Raw genomic sequence first — 20551 nt, 5'->3', positions numbered from 1 at the left:
CTGGTGCCTGGCTGATTTTAGATAAAGTTTTATTAGAACACAGCTACACCCATTTGTTTGCAGTAGGCCAGCAGAGCTGAATAGTTGTCACGGAGTCCCTATGGCCTTCAAAAGCAGAAAAAAATTAACTATCTTGCCTTTTACACTCATTGTTTGCCAATCTTTGAGATTGGGCATAAAGTATGATGAGTTCTCAGTTCCGATCACTATTTGATACTTTATAATATATTTCTGTAGTTTTTCTTTTTTTTTGTAAATTTCCCTATAGAGACTGGCAAATTCATTGTGGTATTTAAGGAAAACATGCTGTTTTTCTTGCATAGAAAATAGGATCAGAGTCCATTTTTAATTTATGCATAAAATGATAGCACAGCTAATATAAAATGATATAAGGAAATAATTATGTAGACTAGAGCAAGGAATTAAGAATTAGACAGTATGATTTACTGCTGAGATAAATCCATTTCAGAAATTCAAGTGTTAACTGTATTTAAGTTTACAAGATAATGAAAAAGATCAATTCATACCCTTGTGATATAAGGGAGATACGGAGGTATTTTAACACAGACAGATTCCTCTGAAAAGTGAAATACAACACACAGCCCACTCAGTTTGCAGTAAATACCTGGCCTTCAAAAAAAACATTATTATAAGTACTTTGGGATCTAATCTTTTGTTCCTGGGAATAAATGAAGAACTTAGTATTTGCACAATTAATCCATCTTTCCAGTCAGATTATTTCAAAGACAAGGCTAAAATTTAAAAAAAAAAAAAAAAAAAGCACTAAAATTATTTTTTTTTAATTATGATCAAACATAGTACAATGTAATTTGGTTCTTGAAGCATCCCCAAGAACTCCCATATTAGGAAAATAACCGCTGGAAAGGCTAAATGACTTGTCCACAATTACACAACTAGCTAGTGGCAGAAACGGCGTGAGAACCCAGGCCTCCTGATTAGAACTGCAGGATTTATGTCATTATGCCATATGGCCATACTTTTCACAGCGTGCTCCCTTTATCTCTGGAATCACAACTTCTCTCAAATGTCTAACATTTTTCAGAGCCTTTCGTGTAATTAACTTAGAAAAAGGCTACCAGCTGGATGCAAAGGTGTAGGTTCAAACGACCTTTATATAAATCTGATGTAAATCAGCAAATGTCTTAATGGCGTATTAAATTTTTATAGAATCGTTCTCCCATAATTAAGTTTATGTTATTGCTCTTTTAAAATTGCTCAGAAGCAAATTTGCCTCTAGGAAGCAAGCTGGGACATATTTTAGGATGGCCATTACTTTAAAGGGGAAAAAAAAAAAAAAAAAAAAAAACTCTCAATTCACTTCCATCTTTAAATATGTTCAGTTTGTCTAAAAATATGTTTTCTTTTCTCTCCTTCCTTTTTTTTCCCCAAAAAAGTAAGGAAATGGAAATTGGGTTTATTCTAGATTTTACAAGCACCTTTACACTTTGATAAAACTCCTGGTCAAAGCTAAAAACAAGTCAATTATATGGTTTTAAAAACAACGGCTGCATGTGTCAGACATGGGTAACCACACTGAGAGGCAAATACATGGGAAAGAATAAGAAGTATCCAGGTTCCTGTTTACACCATAAACCACTATTCCTCATTCGAGAATCAAATATTGCATGCACCAAATACACAGCCCACAAGCACTCAAATATTGACGTCAGATTCTTACTCCAAAAGACTGCATTTATGCAGGGATCCATGATTTATCATAGTTTAAAAAAAAATCAAAACAAGGATCCAAGTATTCTGACATCAGATTCTTACTCCGGAAAATTGCATTTATGTAGGGGTCCATGATTTATCATAGTTTAAAAAAACAAAATAAGGATCCAAGCATTCTGACCCAAACATAACCCCAAAGAAGATACCTTGATTACCCAAACTTATTACCAATTTGTTAAGCAGCAAATAAGACAGGCAAACAATATTAAACACACAGCAAAAACACTCAAGGGTCTCAGTAAGACCTTAACCAGGTTTATTGATATACATGGATTCATGTCATAACTTCTTTCTAAAGATCTTGTTAAACTTAAAAAGTAAAAACATCTACATCTTTAAAAAAGCAAAACAAAATAAAACTAAACAAAACAGTAACTACAGGTCCAAAGCCCCTTATCCTTAATTTCAAAATACGTAATTCAGATTAGGATGAGAATTGCAAAAGCTCGGTGAACACACTCAAAAACAATAAACTATAGACTTTAAGTGGCTCAATTTTATGATATGTGAACTATATCTCAGTAAAAATGTTAAAAAGAAATAAAAGCCCCTGATTTAAACTGACAGGAGGCTAGCTGTAGTCTTTATCTCTTCCATTTATTGTAAATATTCACATATTTCCCTTCAGAAATACTAAATGTTTCTGACTTCAAAATGCCACCTCGGTACATAATACAGAATTTACACACCCTATCACTTTTGAATAATTAAAACAAATCTGAATTACATCGGGCCTCAAGCATTTTAGGCACTGAATCAGGGAACTCGTAGCCTATATGTGTATATATATCGATATATATCGATATATATAGATATAGCCTAGAGAGAGAGAGAGAGAGAGAGAGAGAGAGGGGAAAGCTCAAATTCTGAAAAAAGTTTTTACGATGCACATCAAAGGAGACATGACATCCTGTGCAGTTTAGGACCCACTAAGACACATGGGAACCGGTGGCATCACATTGTTAGCTAATCTAAGCTGTTTTATATTTTTAATGAAATGCAGGAAAAAGTGTTTTTATCTGAATTATAAAGCAACCTCTGTGGCACAGACTCATCTTTTCCCTTATAAAGCCGTTAGAAATGTACTGCCTGTCGAGGACACATAAATAAGTTAGTATGGTTGATTAGCAATGATACAATATGAAATTCAGAGCCAAACCAAATATTTCAATGTGAACTGGCTCCAAATAATTCTTTTTTTTGCATGGTTCTGAGAAACACCATGCATTTCAGAGCAGGGGGCAGAAGCTGACAGGAGTTTCAGATGCAAATCCAACCTCAAAGGATATACAGGTACAATGTACCTCCTTTAAATCTGCTCAATGTAGGGCAGGTCCATGGCAGACAGGATATGCCCTTGCAGGCCAATGTGATTTTGAGGATCAAGTTCCAAATACCAAGATCACAATGTCAAGATCTCTGGGAAAAGGGATGCCAAAGGAAAAAAAAAAAAAAAAAAAAAGGATCCAGTCCTCAGTCTCAAGGAGGTTCTAAACCAATTACACACACAATCATTACTACTTATCTAATACCATAAATAATTAGGCCACTCGTTAGTTGAGGAAACTCTATTGAGATACAATGACCTGCACTGGAAAGGATCTGGATTCAGAATTAGCATTACCTTTGAAACCCTGTCTCACTGCACGCTGATCAATTCAGGGGAGTTCACTCCACCTCTTGTAAAAAGTACACAGAGTGACCTCACAGGGTAACTGCAGCTGTAAATTAGAGACTGTAAATTCCAAAAGAATAGGAATTTCGTCTGTTTTCTTCCTTACTTTATCCTTAACATCTAGAATAGTGCTCATACCTAGATGGCACTTAGTACCTATTTATCAAAAAAATGGAAAAAAATGAAAAAATTAAAAAGCATCTAGCAAATTTCTTGTCACACGACAGGCATGAGGGGGGGGATATAAGGAAGTTGACTCTGAACCTAAATGAAATGCACAACCATGAAATGATTTTAAATTATTTTTTAAAAATATAAAACAAGGGGGCGCCTGGGTGGCTCAGTCGGTTAAGCGGCCGACTTCGGCTCAGGTCACGGTCTCGCGGTCCGTGGGTTCAAGCCCCGCGTCAGGCTCTATGCTGACAGCTCAGAGCCTGGAGCCTGTTTCAGATTCTGTGTCCCCCTCTCTCTGACCCTCCCCCGTTCATGCTCTGTCTCTCTCTGTCTCAAAAATAAATAAACGTTAAAAAAAAAAATTAAAAAAAAATATATAAAACAAAACAAAATCCTGGATAAACCGAGCTATTTAGATGTCACTACTTCTCTGCCACTCTCTCAGACTCTTCCTCAACAAGGCTGAATTAGTTTGTCAGACACATGTGCTTCTCTGGCACTTTCTAGGGAATTCTATTAGCACTTAGTGCAGAGTGATGTAATTATTGTATACATGTTTTGTACTTCCTAGGGGCTGGGATAATATATTATCCATCTATGTATTTTTTAGCAACCATAAAACTAACTGTTGCATATGGACGAGCAGATAATTTGTATTTAAAGCCATTGTAAGTAAGTAGCATCCGTCCCAAGGCCAAGTAATGTAAGAATGGCTATTTCCTTCATAATACTATCTGGGGAGGGGGCGGGGCATGCCTGGGTGGCTCAGTCCCTTAAGCATCTGACTCTCCATTTTGGCTCAGGTCTTGATGTCTCAGTTGGTGAGATCGAGCGCCATATGGGGCTCTGCACTGACAGTGTGAAGCCTGCTTGGGATTTCTCTCTCTTCATCGCTCTCTACCCCTCCCCCCACTCTTTCTTTCAAAATAAATATATAAATATTTTTAAAAATACTATTTGGATCTTCCACTTTAGCTAAACTTGTATAAAAAACAGTATTATGGGAAGACCATGCACCTTGGAGTCAGATACTTGGAATGAGACCCCTTCACTCTATGCTATCTGTGAATCCTTGGGCAAAATTACTTCACCTCCATAAACCTCAGTTTCCTTAACTGTAAATGAGATTAATAATACCCACTCACATAGAGTGAACAAAATAATGTACAGAAGACACTCTACCAAGCACACAGTAAGGCATGATAAATGGTTGTTATCATTATTACTGCCAGCTCTGTGTATATGCAAATGAAAGCTAATGGATTCAAATGAGTGATTTCTCTTCCTCTTTGAACAATATGGAAGTCGGCACAGCCCTGGAGAAGATTATACTGCAGAATGCAGGAGAATCAAAGACTACAAATTATCCTGTCCCAAAACCAGAAACTTTAGGCTGCTGCTTTGACAACTTAAATTCAGTCCTTTTCTCACTCAGCCAGCCCATTTTTCAATTGGCACCTCTACATTTTCTCCATTCTTGCTATTTCATCTCTGAAATACGTTCATTTTGGAGTTATCCTCATTTTTGACATTAAGGTTGTCACTGATTCAAATATTAACCCAACAGTGAGACACTAAACTCACATTGTAGTCAAAAGAAACTCTGAACATCTTTAAGATACTACTGGTGGCATTTTTTTTTTAATGTTTATTTGTTTATTGGCGGGGGGGGGGGGCAGGGGGAAGGCACATAGAGGAGCAGGGGAGGCGCAGAGGGAGAGGTAAAGAGAATCCCAAGCAGGCTCTGCACTAACAGTGCAGAGCCCCAGGCAGGGCTCTATCTCACAAACCCTGAGATCATGACCTGAACAGAAATCAAAGACTCAGTCCAAGGCTTAAACCAACTGAGCCATGCAGGCACCCCTGGTGGCATTTACCCAGCTGATGGGTCAACTGCTAATGCCAAAAATTCCCCCTGCTTCTGAGTTAGTGCATGGTGCCTTGGTGAGCGGGAAGCAGGTAGCGACAAAGAGCTGCCCCAATATTTTTTTTAATGCTCTTCTAGACCAATCTCAGGCTCCACATCATCAAGAGAAAATCCTTCCACTGAAGAGTAACCTACTTCAAACAGTAATACACTGTTAGTAAAGGCAATTAACCAAATTAGGAAGAAAAACACACTGTGGTTTTAGTGTCTTTGTGTTAAGTTTCTGGTAGCTACAAAAGTAAATATTCCGTTTGAATGCAGACTTAAATCAAGCTAGACTAGGAAGACAACGTGCAAAAACTTAAGCACTTAACTGAATGAGGTGGGGGGGGGTTGTGGACAGGAAAAGGAGGGGCCTGGGAGGATGGAAACAAAAACAAAACAACTCATTTTCAAAAAGTATTCTAGAATTAGTAACATTGCAAAGAGAACCCTGGGTAAAATAAGAAGGATTGAATCTTAATGATGAACTTGAGGGATGGGTACACAGGTCCATTAACACCAGGCAGTCTTAACTGACAAATAGAAAATTAATTCCACAGTAACAGGTTTCTACAAACTGAAGTCAGGGAGGGAAAGTGACAGAGCAGTAGACCTGGGGGAGGAGGCTCTGCTCTCAACCAAGCCTGTGCCTAATTTCTGCAGACCTCACATTTGTGGAGAGAGAAGGGGCAGCATGTAGATACATAGTTTCTAATACCTCTCTCTAGCCACAAAATATTTTTGACCTTTCATGATACTGTATGGAGGTATATCAATGTACATGAGCGGGTCCCAAACCTAGCTGTATCATCAAAATCAGAGGGAGAGCTTTTAAAAAGTAGTTTCTCTCCTGCTGCCTCTCCACCAGCTCCCTGTCAATGCCTCAAAAACAAAATGTAAGCAGACGGAAAGATTCTTATTCAGTAGCTTCCAGTCTTGGGCTGCAATCTCTGGTTTAAAAGTCTCCCCGTGAGACGCTGATGATCATCCCAGTTTGGACTATTCGAAGGAAACACATGATGAAATGAATCCTAAAATCTTGAAGCAGTCACCAACCCCCACCTACCGCCTGTATCATCTGAAGATTAGATCAGACTTTTAAAGTACTGGATTTTCTAAAATCAAAACCAATTTTACCTATTACAGACTTGTCTCAACAAGCCACCGTTACCAGGATTTAGGCTGCTGTAAAAATAATTTGGTCTGAATATTATTAAGGCATCCAAAATATTTCATAAAAATTTTGGCAGCCAGATGCAGTATTCCTTTAAAAATAAAACTTTTCGCTCTCTATTATCTCCCTAGGAGGTGGGGAAATAAACCGCTGAGCATCACCACCACCAATAAAAAGCAGCCTCAATGTTTCCCTGAAAAGGTTTCTCATAACAGATTCTGGAATCAGCTGTAACAATATTGCCTGCCAGGTTTGGGAAAGAATAGGGGAAAGAAAGAGATTAACATTCACCTTTAGGTGATAACAATGCTTCCCCTTTCTTCAAAGAATGAGACTTGAATGCTGCAAGCTATTGCAGCTACTGAACTAATCCTCCTTACTCTAAACCTGGCTAAAGGGGATATACAGGCAACAGGGTGCTGGGGAGAACAGGAGGGGACTCCATTTTCAGATGTATAAGCAACAGCACCATCCTGAGCCAGAAGGGGAAAAAATCAGGCTATAAAATTTCTAGTTGATGCTTTGATATAAACAGTGATGAAAAATTAAGGAATGACTTAAATATATTTGTTTTCAATAGATTAAACAAAAAGAGAAATGATCAAATTGTGTGGTTCAGAAGAATTATCCTTGAAAAAGGTTTGTTTGTTTGTTTTCTCAATATTCTTTACATTGTCAGCACCGGTGAACAGGATAGCAAAAACTCCATTTTTTTCTGATTGACGCTTCACCCTGCATCCCCGTGAGAAAAGCAACAACTACGCTGAGTGCTCTACAAAATGACAGGTAAAAAGTTCGTTACTACTGAAATGTGGAAACACTGTGAAACGCTGATGACCATGATATTTCTACAGGAAAGGAACTTGGCGGAAGAGTGTACATTGACGATATTCATACCTAACAACCCTGCAAGGCAAATATTATATTCCTATTTTACAGACCACATAACTGATGTGCAAGCCAGTCAGTAATTTATCCAAGGTCACAGCAATTTGCATCTAAATCTAGATGCTCCAATCCTATGGCTTTTCCACAATAGCCTTACTAGCACCTGTGCAAGAGGAGAGCAGCCAAACGCCCAATGGTTATTCGAAGTAAACAGCAGTGGTTTTTATACTATTAGATATATTTAACTTTTCATCACATGTCACAAGATCTTAAGAAGAAAGAAGCTACATTCCGTGGAACACCGAAACTGGCAAATTTTTGCCCAACTTCAAGTTAGAAGAAAGATTAATTCTATGCAATTTGGAGTTTTCCATTTCATAGAAGTTATGGAAATACACTCAAATCATTCATGTATCACTTTGGTATAATCTGACTCTAGTATATAAGCATGTCTTTATGCAATTTATTCTAATAGGACACATAACACAACACACACATAAACCCTTTTAAAGAGGAGGGGACAGAGTTTTAACACATTGAAAACTAAGAGTTTAAGATGCACAAAATGCACAAAATTAAAATATTAAGATTTTTTTCTTTTTTTCAGTTTTTAAATACGTAAACTATTTTTAAATACAACTGATATTGCATATAATCAAGAACTCTATTAAATGTACTTGGTACTTAGTTACGTTAAGCAATATTTTAATGGAAATTCTAAATATATTTTCCATTTCTTCTCTTACTAAAAACCAAGTCATTTACTTGTTTTTAAATGTCCTTCATTTTTCTCATGTTGTCCCTGCTGTTTGCTTTGAATCTTACATGAATTATTAGCAAAATGACAACCACATACCAGGTACAGGCACTGTAGATTCTCTTATCATATCAAAGAAATCTTTGCAGTTTATTTCATCTCCTGAAATTAAATGAGTAAACATGTGGAGAGAGAAAGAAAGTGTCCTTTGGAACTGAAACACTGACTTCACTAATCAAGGCCATAATTACTGAGGAAACATGTATTAAATTCTGAATTCATGCTATTTCACTTGATGCAAGAGTTATAATCAGACCAACAGAGCATGCAGGAGCCATCTGGGTGCCGCAGAGTTGTAAAGACAAAAGGGAGCAAGGGCACATTGACCTTCCTAGCACCAAATCATTGCACACTTTGGCTGCCTCTCTTCCCCTTTTGGTTTCTTACCATTCTTTTTGAAAAAAGGAACACTGTGGTCAGTAGGTAAGAACCTGGTGTGAACATTAAAACATGCCACACCATGCAACCTTACTGCACTATCACATTTCATAACTATTTTAACTATCAATAAATTTGATTTAATACTCAGTTTTATCCACCCCACCTCCTACCTGATCATGCCTTTTCAGGAATCTCTAATGCACTCCTGGAATGTGCCTTTCTATAGCTTAAATTTCACTTGAGAGGTCAACACTAAATTAGCATTTCCACCGTTCCCAGCATTTAAGAGAGGCAATGACAATGATCTGAAATTTGTGCAAACCACATTGGGTATTTTTTTCTTTTTTCTGTGAAACTGAAGGTACCCAGTTGAATATGAGTAACCAGATAATCATGAGATCCCCCTCAGTCGATCTGATTCCTCTGAGACAGCAGGTTATCGAAAATTGAGCCGAGTGATGTAATACGTATCCCAGACAGTATTATGAGAACAGCAGAGATGATTTCAATGAGACTCATTATTTATTCATCACAAGGTCCAATTTGCGTGTCATTTTCACTGATGGTATACGGAGTTAACTGGTTGAAATTCAGTGCTGATAGAATATTTTATTCTGTATTGTAAAAAGGACCATTTTGAAAAATGGTTCTGTCTTCCTGTAAGGAGTGCAAAACAAAGAGGGATTTTGTACTTGTGGCCACTCACTGTAACATTTGAACACCGTTCAGCAATGCTGGAAGAACGGACACAGGAGAAAGCCCTGAAGGACTCCCTGTTTTTCTCATTAGGAGTATATAATAATATGCTAGATACTATAGAGTAAAAAGTAAAATAATCTAACTTCGAAAAATAACTGCCTTTTTTTTTTTTTTGATGCTAAAGAATGAGATGGCAGGAAACACACTCACTGAATGAGATAAACCTCCTGAATCTGTCTCATCATCAAAGGGATCCTCTCTCAGGTCTGTCCCCAAGTGAGGACACAGAAGAAAGCCTCCCAAGTGGCGAAATGGCGCTAGCCTGGACATTCCCAAGCTTCTCCCATGGACCAGTCGAAGAACAAGCACATTTAAAAATTATGCATTGTCTCCCAACATTGCTAGGGCCACAACATATCTTAAAAGGTCCCTACATCATTATACATACTAGCTGTCTCAATCTACCTTTCCTCATTCATTTTCCTGTTTCATTTCATGCACTGTATCTGCCAAAACCACTGCCCAGTGGTCCCCCGGAACTTCCCAGGAGTTTCCCTCTGTGCAGTGCTCAGGCTCCACCTTCCACTCTCCCTCACCTCTCCAATTATAAATGTCTATATCTGAACCACCATTCGGGGCCCTGCTCAAATGTCTCTGCTCCTGAAAATGCTTCCTGATCCCCTCCGCAGAAAGTACACCCCCTTCCTCTAAGCTGTCCTGCACTCCCAGTGCCTCCCTTACAGCCTCCCCACTTTCCAGCTTGAATTTCAGTTCTACATTTGCATGTGCTATTCACAACTTTCTAGCCTACTCTAAAATGTCCTTAGGGGTAGAATTTTGTGCACTCATCTTTGAATCCCCAGAACCCCTAATACAGCGTCCTGCACAAAGGTGAATCTTAAAAAAAAAAAAAAAAGATAATCTGCAAATAGATCACCCTTCCAGGTATTAACACTCTAACACAAGCATTACATGAACTGGCAAGGGTAGTCAGCTTCCAAATTTCAATTACTCAACTTGCACTTAAACTGTAACCAGAATACAGAATCATCTTAAATCAGCTGAGCAATGAAGGCAACCCGCAGAAATAAAATACCTTATTAATATTAATCTTTGACTTTCCGAGTTGTAAAATATTTTTGAACCTCACCTTTATTTGTGGTATTATCTGGTTAGCACTGCTGGCATCTATTCAAAGTTTCAAAGTTCTATAGGTCATGAATATTAAATGCTACAACAAGTTTACTGGGATGAAATCCAAATTCATTTGTAAGTACATGACAAATAGTCAGCCCTCCAGTTTCAATAATGCTAGGAAATACTGTGATCAGAATCGGAGTGTCTTGCTATATCTGGATTCTCACAAAGTCAAGTGTAAGGCAAATGAAGGGAAAGAAAATCATAAGAAAGTGGGAACACTACTTGAAGTAGAATGGCACAGATGTGGACTGAAAAAATCAGAAACAGCAAATATATATTTCATTCAACGCAATCGATATGAGAGTCACATCTTGAGTAAAACCACAACCTAGTCTAGAAAGCAAAGGGACAAAGCTGTAAACGATAACATGTTGGGCCAATGCCATCCCCAGCAGCTAATCAAATAAAAAAGCACATGTGGATTCAATGTGCAAATACCTGTAGGCTATGCGCCTCTCTTTCCATGCTCTTCTATACCGGGGGAGTCACACAAAATAGATGTACAGAAGCACCACATTTAAGATCCTCAGTGTTCCAATCGTGACAAACCCCAAACCTTCAACAGAACGTAAGCCCCTGCCCTCAGGAAACATTCTCAAGGTAAACCCTGTAAATAGTTTGAAAACAGATGATTATTTGTTACTTTGTGTCTGATCACTGCATCTTGATGTAGAACCAAGCTTACCTAACATCCAAGATAAACTTTTTCACCATAGGCAACCTCCACCATTCACATCCTGCTCAGCATTAAAATGAAAAAGTTATTTCTAGACAGAGATGCCTCGTTTTCCAAAAGCAGCACGGCCTCCCCATTTCCTCTCTCATAATGTAGTCTCATCATTTTATTTACATGAAATAGAGCTACAAAATTTAATTTTAAGAAAAGGAAGTTGTCCAGATAGGGTACATCTTGGAAGCAACTATAGCAAAGCGAAGATAGTCATCTTTACAGAAATTCTTAAAAGAGCAAACTAAAAGGGCTATTTTTCCAAATCAATTTGGGCTATTATTAGAATTGTTACACTGGTTTTCAGATTTCCTTTTTTTAATTTTTTTTTCCACCTGTAACTGAATAAGTGATTATGAGGCTAATAAAGGGAAAAAAGATGTTTCCACATTAAAACAGTTAACAGATGTTAAATAAGCACAGAAAATGGCCACTAGGCAAGCAATGACTGATGTTTGGTAAGTAAGAAAAATGTTGCTTTTGCTGATTTTATTACCCATGTACCTCCTGGGGTCATGGGAGACTTGTAAAAAATTTTGTGGGCAGATAAAAGTGAAACATTTATTTGCGAGGCTAGTTTAAGTGTGTTTCAAGGGCCACCTCCCCCACTTTTACTTTTTGACCACATAAAACTAAAGTAAGTGAAAGTCATCTAAGAAAGGCTAAAATAATCATTTGATGAGAAGTCAAGAAAACTTACTTTTCAACATTTTTCTGACATGCATTTCTTCCAATTGTACCTTCTGGACCCCACTAACCAGGAATGAAATCCTCATTTGTATAAAGGGAAGAGGATTGGATTTCACTTTAACATTTCAGGCACAGATTTTTTAAAGGCCAACTGAAACAAGTGTGAATTCAATAATTTACTGAGTACCTACTATGTGTCAGATGGTGCACCAGATGCCAAGGACAATGGGGGAAACACCATAAATAGAATGCTGAAGCTAAGAAGAGGATCATTTAAAAAAACTTAAGATGTTTATGAACACACATTTTGTTCAAACACACTTCTGAAGATTTTATATTTGGTGTCTTCTTACAAATCTTGCTAACTATTAAAAACAAACACAAGGGGCGCCTGGGTGGCTCAGTCGGCGTCCAACTTCGGCTCAGAGCGTGGTCTCACAGTTCATGAGTTCCAGCCCCAGGTCGGACTCTGTGCTGACAGCTCAGAGCCTGGAGCCTGCTTCGGATTCTGTGTCTCCCTCTCTGCCCCTCCCCCACTCCCACTCTGTCTCTGTCTCTCAAAAAATAAGTAAACATTAAAAACAAAAACAAAAAACAAATCTTAACTATTGACAACCGTATGATTGTATTATTTCATGTCATATTCAACCACATTAGTTCATTAGTCATATTCTCTCAATAAGCACTTATTATATAAGTTAAATGTGTTTATGTTTTAGCACACTCAGGATAGTGCCTAGCACACATAGATTATGTATTTATTAAATGCTAAATAAAGTATCTACAATATGCCAGGTCCTTACTATTTTTCACATACTTCAAAAAAAGAAAACTTTCATATTTCCTTTGCAGAACTGCAAACGTCTTTTATACAATATAGATATGTGCATCATCTGCATGAGCCTTAGAAGCCAAAAACTGGCAGCCAAGAATTCTGGCCAAATTCAGTCATCCAAAGGATTTTTTTGGGCCCAAACAGGGTTTATCTGTTTTTAAACTAGTAATTGATTTTAAATAATAAGAAATGTCATAGAAAAATCCAGAAGTCTGTCTTCTTAGAAAAATCTCAAACTTGGGGCACCTGGGTAGCTCAGTCAGTTAAGTGTTCCACTCTTGGTTTCCACTCAGGTCATGATCTCACAGCCATGAGATCCAGCCCCGCGTCAAACTCCACACTGGGTGAGGAGCCTGCTTAAGATTCTCTCCCATTCCCTCTGCCCCCTCCCCAGCTCACCTGCATGCACTGTCTCTCATTTTCTCCCTCTCTCTCTCTCTCTTTCTCTCTCTCTCTCTCTCTCACTCGCTTGAAAAGCAAAGGGAAAAATCTCAAACTCTACCCAACCCAAACCTGTATTTTCTTATTGTAATACTGGACGAAGAGGGGTCCTAGAGGTGGGCAGAATCTTGCTTCCACCAGTCCCTTCTGCCTGGCCCTGGTGCACATTTAAAAGACCCAAAATCTTTTAAAAGGTGCAGAACTGAAACCAACACTGTGAAGAAAGAAGTTGAGTGTGACCGTTATGAGAAAAACATTACTGATGAAACTATCAAAACAGAGAGCCTTGCCCCTCTGGTCCTAATAATTTCCAGCTTTAAGAGGTCCGCCATTTTGGGTTTTGAGTACTTGGCTGGTTCACTGGTTTGCATAACAGAGTTAAACATTTGTGCACTGGAGCTTTCTGTTTATATAAAAGTTATGTTTTAATAGGGCAGGGAAGTTTATTTCATCTGGCAAACCATGATGTGGAGTTAATTGGCAAGATATTTAAGATGATTTATTCTTTTAAGGTTGAAAAGGACCTTCTAAAGTCTTTTAATTCACTTCCTTCAGAGTCTCTTCTAACTCACCCCAGGCATAGAAATCTATATATTATAAAGACAGAATATGGAATTTTCTATAACTTCCATATGTAATCTATGCCAGTGTTTACAAGCCCCATAGTCATAAAATTCTAAATGAAAGTTTCTGCCTAAATATTCATGCTTCAGCCTTAGTTGATTCCTAAATCATATGCTTTCAAAACCACTGTATGTTTAAAGACTAGTAGAAGTTCATCTTTTGGCCTTCTCTTCCTTAAAATAAAGAATTACAATTTCCACTGATATTTCTTCTTTCTCTTCAACTAGTATCAGCAGGTGCCTTCCAAACATTGGGCACTCAGCTCACACTGAACACCCCACAATTACACTCTTCACAACATCTCTAAGACAGAACATGAACCGTCTCCATTTCCAGATAAAAAAACAGGTCATTGAACTAGCCTAAGGTTACTTAGCCAGTGTGAGTGAATATTTGATTCCATTTTATTTTCTTCTCTTCCAGGTAAGTCATCTGACTTTGTTTACATTTGTTCATTCATCTTCACATCTTCACAATATAGTAAAATGATCGCTAAACACACGCAAATATGTATCCTAGTTCCAGTGATTCTACCACTTTCTAGGTGACCTTCACACCTCTGGTGTTCTATACCTTTGCTGGAAATAAAGGGACTGGCATAGAAGGTCTCAATGGTCCCTTGCAAATCTATACAATCTGTTACTGAAATGTTCTCATTAAGCCCATTGGCCCAAAATGTGAGAATGAAAGAAAAAGCAGAGTGGAGACAGCGACTCTCAGATTGTTTTGCTGCTTCAACTACTTCCCTTGCCCACAAGCAATGGCTGCCAGACAGTCTAGGCAACTTTCCATTTGGAAACTTCTCAGGACACCGAATCTTCAAAGTATTAAGTCCTTTCCCATGACATGGGGGGTGGGGAGAGGGTGTTTCACACTCTCTGCTGCTAGGAGTTCCTTTGCTAGCGACATTTCTTATTTTCTTAAGCAGGATGCTCAGGGCAATTTAACTTCAGATAGGGGTGCCTGGTTGGCTCAGTCAGTTAAGAGTCCGACTCTTCACTTCGGCTCAGGTCATGATCTCACAGTGGTACGAACCAAGGTTTGTAGTTCAAGCCCCGCATCCAGCTCTTGCTGACAGTGCAGAGCCTGCTTGGGATTCTCTCTTTCCCTCTCTCTCTGCCTTTCCCCAGTTTGCTACCTCTCTTGCTCAAAATAAATAAATAAACTTAATTTTTTTTTTTTTAATTTAACTTCCGGGGTCCCTGGGGGTGGCTCAGTCGATTAAGCATCTGACTTCGGCTCAGGTCATGATCTCACAGTTTCTGGGTTCAAGCCCTGTGTCGGGCTCTGTGCTGACAGTTCAGAGCCTGGAGCCTGCTTCAGATTCTGCATCCCTCTCACTCTCTGCTCCTCCCCCACTCATGCTCTGTCTCTTTCAAAAATAAACATTATTTTTTTTTAAATAAACTTAAGATAAAGAATAATTTCTTATTATAGGTATGTCCCAAATAATTGTATGGGACACAATTATAATAAGGGTCTCTATCAGCAACTCTGTCCTTGAAAATATGCTTAGAAAACTGAAAATGTCTTAGAACTTTAAAAGGTCCTAAAATCAAGTCCTGAACTGGTATATCAAAATCATTTCGTATTCCAGGAGATGGTAAAATGGAAATTTTGTAAAATGTCCAACCACAATGTTTCACAGGCTATCGATGCAAAGTCCTCAAATAGTCTCCACAGGACAAAGACCATGATTTATATGTATTCTATCTGTCTTTCCAATAAAACAAGAAAGCTTGTTTTGTTGTTGATGTGGTTTTAAAACAAAAGAAAAAAAGAATTCTCTCCCTAAATCTCCCAGAAATAATAATTAAAATTGATTTGAAATTAAGAATTTGACTTTCAAACTATTGTTTTTAGGTGTCAAACTCAACCTCACCAGAGTTTTCTTTTAAAGTTTCAACATATAATCGAAATCACAAAAGAACTTCATTAAGCACTTGATACTTGAGTTCTAACTGAAAAGGTTATGCTTCCCCACAGAGCACAGAGAGCAGCAGTAACTACTCTGCCTACTAAGTGAAGAAAAAAAAAAGTCATTAAAAAATAAATAAATGTTCCTATTTCCCTTAATTTTTCCTTCACTTCAATTTCTTCCCAATTTGATTTTAAGTAACATCGAGAATTGACAGGGTGAGGGGGAAGAACTGCCAAAATGAGAAAAGTTGACTGCTTTCTCAAGGTAAGTATCCAAAATCACAGCTCCTCACTTAAGTGTCCAAAAGGAAGGGGGAACTGGCCTAGAACAGGACCAAGATTTGCCGGCACTGGCAAAGTGCATCTTTTATAACTAAAAGGCAAAGCAAGGGTAAGTTTAGTATGAATGAGATAATGGGGAGATGGGAAAGAGGCAGTTTCTCAAGGTAGCTTTGTCTGTCCAATGCCTTCCCCTAACACACTAGCCAAAAACTGGTCCTCTTAGGTGGAAGAGATCTGAAAGTGCTTCTGTGACCTTTAAACCACAGTGCATTTGAAAGCACTGAGGGAATACAGAAGAGCAAATATTAAGCCCTGAGGCAAAGGCCTTAATTGGCCTCAGGGCAAAATTTATAATAACCTCTTTCTGTTTTGACTCTTCTATTCTTATTCAGTACAACAAGGAAAAGGTGAAGATGATTCATTGTTTAAGAATTTGAGTTCCCAGTGCACTGGAGAGAAGGGCTGTTTTCCAAAGTCAGATCAGGAAAAGTACTATTAACAAATGGCAGAGGATTTCCCCTCTACAGAGTTTAGCATCTGGCTCTATTATCAGCTCTGATACTTTTATAAATACACATTATAAGCAATTTACTGGATTACAGAGAATTGGGGCCGAAATAAAAAATGAATAAAAATAAATACTAAAGGTGCATAATCTTTACAAGGCAAAACTGTCCAGCTACCAGAACCCTTTGAAATCATGAAAATAAGAAACCCAAGACATAAAACAATCAAGGAATGAAACCCATGTTAGTAGGGAAAGGTCAAAAAGGACACTTCCACTTACTGAAGATCAAAACACAGCTTATTTTAAATTCTCTTTGAAGAGGGACAAATTTGCTTTTTAAATGGGGGAAAAGGACCAGGCAAGGAGGCTGCTCAGTAACCCAATGCTCCAGCGCCCACAATCACTTACTTTGTAAATGGTAGGTAAGATCTGTTTTATTTTCAGCCTGTGAAAGACAAAGACATCATAAACTGCCGACACAGCCAGCACGGTCACTCCTTGTTCCTTCCACAGCATGCTGCATCCTGCGCACAGTCCTGTCCCCAGGAACCAGCCCCAAGTCCTGGCCGAGGAGCCTCTTGTAGAACAGTGTTTGATGTAGCACAGCAAGGAGAGGAGGAAGAAGAGACTGGCCCCGACATCGGCCCGTCCCACGATTCCTGCCACGGCCTCTGTGTGGATGGGGTGAGAGGCAAACATCAAGCCAGCCATGAAGGTCCAGTATCCGTCCCCAAGGAGTATCTTCGAGAAGCTCGTGAAGACACCAGTGACTGCTGCATGCAGCAGGACATTGACGAGGTGATAGCTCCAGGGATTCAGCCCTCCGATGGCATGGTTCAGGCGAAAAGAAAGAGTGCAGAGTGGCCGGTAGGATTTGTGGCTGCCACTGTGGGTTAGAAGAGTCCCCCAAAAATCATTGTAGAAAATGTGTGTCCAGGGAGTTTCTGGGAGAAGGTCTTGATTAGTCTTGATAGCACGGCTAAAAAAACAAAATGTTTACAGAAAGTCAAATATAAAATTTCGGAAAAGAAGAAAATACACTTGACTCTTGTCCTACATGGGGTCGGGGTGCCGACCCTCATGCAGTTGAAAATCCAAGGATAACTTCTGACTCCCCTAAAATTTAATAGTCTACTGTCGACCAGAAGTCTAACCAATAACATGAACAGTTGATTAACACCTATTCTGTATACGTATTATATAGTGTAGTCTTACAATAAGGTAAGCTAGAGAAAACATTATTAAAAAAAATCATAAGAGAAAGTGCATTTACAGTACTGTATTTGTTGAGAAAATCTATGTATAAGTGGACCCATGCAATTCAAACCTATGTTGTTCAAGTGTCAACTGTATATGACATTGCTAAGACACTGCCTTCTGGGAAGCTGTTATCCTGTGTATGATGGGATTCCAGGTATGCAGGATTAATGCAAATGAGCCTTACAGAAGCCTTTACATATAGATTGAATTCAGATCCTCCCCTTAATGCTTACTGACACTACAATTAGGACTGTATCTCTCTTTCTCAAAAGTTTTCTTGTTTGTTCAAATGCAAATATGTTTGAAGAATAAATGCAGTTTCTATAGGTGGTTTAAGACTTACTACAGCAGTTGTCAAACGGCCTTAAAAAATCATGGAATGTATGGGCTAAAGATGCAGATTACGGGTGCAGGTTGATGTGAGGTCTGAGAATCTGCATCTTCTACAAAGCGCAGTGCAGGTGCTACTAGTGATCCTCGTGCAGGTGATCCTGGTGCAGAGATCTGCTGAGAGCAAGGATGAACTCCCTACTAGAAATGAAATATACCTTAGACAGAATATCTGTGCCCAGAGCACTGCTTCTCATGCACACACACAAATCACTGGGGGATCTTGCTAACAGGCAGGTCCTGAGTCAGTAGGTCTGGGGAGGAGCCGGAGATGCCACAGTTTTAACAAGCTCCTGGGTGATGCTGATGCTACTGGTCCTTGGGCCACACTTTGAGTAGCCAAGGGAGAGCCGGAGAGGCTAGGAAGAATGTCTCTTCCCTCATCCAAATGTCTCCCTTTTCTCCTTCATTCTAGAAAGCTTCAGCCTTTCTCCCTCTGAGTTTTCACAGGACTTGCAATCATCCATACCAAGTGCTTTGTGTCCTGCTTCTGAGAACTAGCAGTTACAGGCCTGCATGCCTGGTATCTGCAAACAGACTTTAAGGAAGGATAACCTAGTAATTCGCTGAGGACTTGCTATCTGCCAAGCACTGTAACAGTCTCCTTGGCTGTATCTTGTTTAATCCTTAGAGTAAATGATGAGGTACAGATTATCTACATCTCTCAAGTGAACAAATTATGGTTAAGAATGATCAATCGATAATAGTAGCAAAGTCACACAGCTGGAATCAGCAGGGTAGAGTTTCATGGCTCACGCTCTTTCCACTCTGTTGCAGTTCCCAAAATGTGATGATCTACCTACCACTGCAAGTATTTTAGAAGATACACAGGCAAACCTGGTAAAAAATTTGAATGGATATATTTATTTTAATGTGTACTTGAAAGGAAATTTAATTATCAAATCGAAGCTGGATTTCACAGATGTTTGCTCAGAATGAAGCTGTTAAAAATGAAAGACTCAACGTAAAGACAAATATTAAGGAACCCACAGTACTGGTATATGCAGACAAGGTACAAATGTTGGCCTGTAAATGGTTCAGTTTGAAGGATCCCTGCTCTATGCCATTATATCTTCCAGAGATCAAGGTGGCATCTTGAATGTCTGTACCCCTAGTCCATCTCCATACTTACAGAACACAATAGAGGCACGTGAGTTAGAAGGACAGAGAGAGGTCAAGACATTATTAGAGGCCTCCATTATTAGAAGCCTCTTGCCTGGTGTGATGTCAGGGCTTTTGAAGGCTGTGGGCATTTGTACAGCTGAAGAATATGTGATAGAAAGCCACCTGATGACTTTAACCTCCAGCCCCCATCGGTTCAGCTTTTCACTGTGAGGCAGGCATGATCAAAGGAATCTCCACACGAATATTACCAAAACGAGGTTGGAAAAGCCCTGGACTGAGGGGAAACATGCTCCGTAATTTACCTGAGCATCTTCAAAAACAGGAAAACGCAACAGATCCAACAGATTAAGAAACCCATCCAAGGTGACACAGCCAGAGGAAATAACAGTTAGTACTCCAGTTGGGGTCAAATGATGGGGCAATGCTCATTTTCAACTGCTTCTTTAACTTGTTTCCCAATTAGCCTCTCTGAGCTTTAGTTTCTGTAACAATAATAGTTTCACCTTGAAAACAGCTAACAAACACTCGCAACTGTGTATTTATCTTCTATATAGAGAAGCAAAGAACACTGCTTTGCCAGTACGAGTGTTCTGGAGACCTAGCGCCAATGACATCTGGGCTCTGTGAGCTGTTGTTGCTACTATTCTATAAAGACTGGGGTACGGTGTTCAAAAACTCCCTTACTAAAGTCAGCTTGACTGACAGTCTCTGAAATTAGATGCAAATGGGGGTTGGAATTAAAACCTATCAACAGTAGTCATGATTATCTTGTTTGAGCCAAACACCATGCTAGTCCTTCTACATATATTATTTATTCATGAGAACTCGTTGGACTTTTCTAGATGCTCAATAAAAGGCTGAAGGTCTATTAAAATCATGTCTTAAAAAATATTCAGTGTGGCACAGATTGTTGTTCTCCAATGTCTGTTCTCCCCTTTTCCCATACTCATAGATCTTTTAGTTTTTAGCTGGGTAGATAGTCATCTGAAAAAATTATTTCATTTCCTATCTTCCCTTGCTGTTAAATACGATCATGTGACTATTTTTTGGCCAGTGCAACATAAGCAGAATGCTACACGC

General features: G+C 38.8%; 1 protein-coding gene across 2 annotated transcripts in view; it reads right to left on the bottom strand.

The window, feature by feature from the left end:
- Positions 1-20551, bottom strand: part of TMTC2 (transmembrane O-mannosyltransferase targeting cadherins 2) — a 412004-nt gene that overhangs the window by 234094 nt on the left and 157359 nt on the right. For both annotated transcript variants that reach the window (XM_042947264.1, XM_042947265.1), the window contains exon 2: positions 17105-17675. In XM_042947264.1, coding sequence (XP_042803198.1) covers positions 17105-17675 — 571 coding nt within the window. The remainder of the gene's footprint in view (positions 1-17104; positions 17676-20551) is intronic.

The sequence above is a fragment of the Panthera leo genome, chromosome B4, assembly GCF_018350215.1.
Source record: "Panthera leo isolate Ple1 chromosome B4, P.leo_Ple1_pat1.1, whole genome shotgun sequence".
In the NCBI taxonomy this organism is placed as follows: Eukaryota; Metazoa; Chordata; class Mammalia; order Carnivora; family Felidae; genus Panthera; species Panthera leo.
Note: the sequence above shows the minus strand (reverse complement) of the source record. Positions and strands in the feature narration are given on the sequence as shown.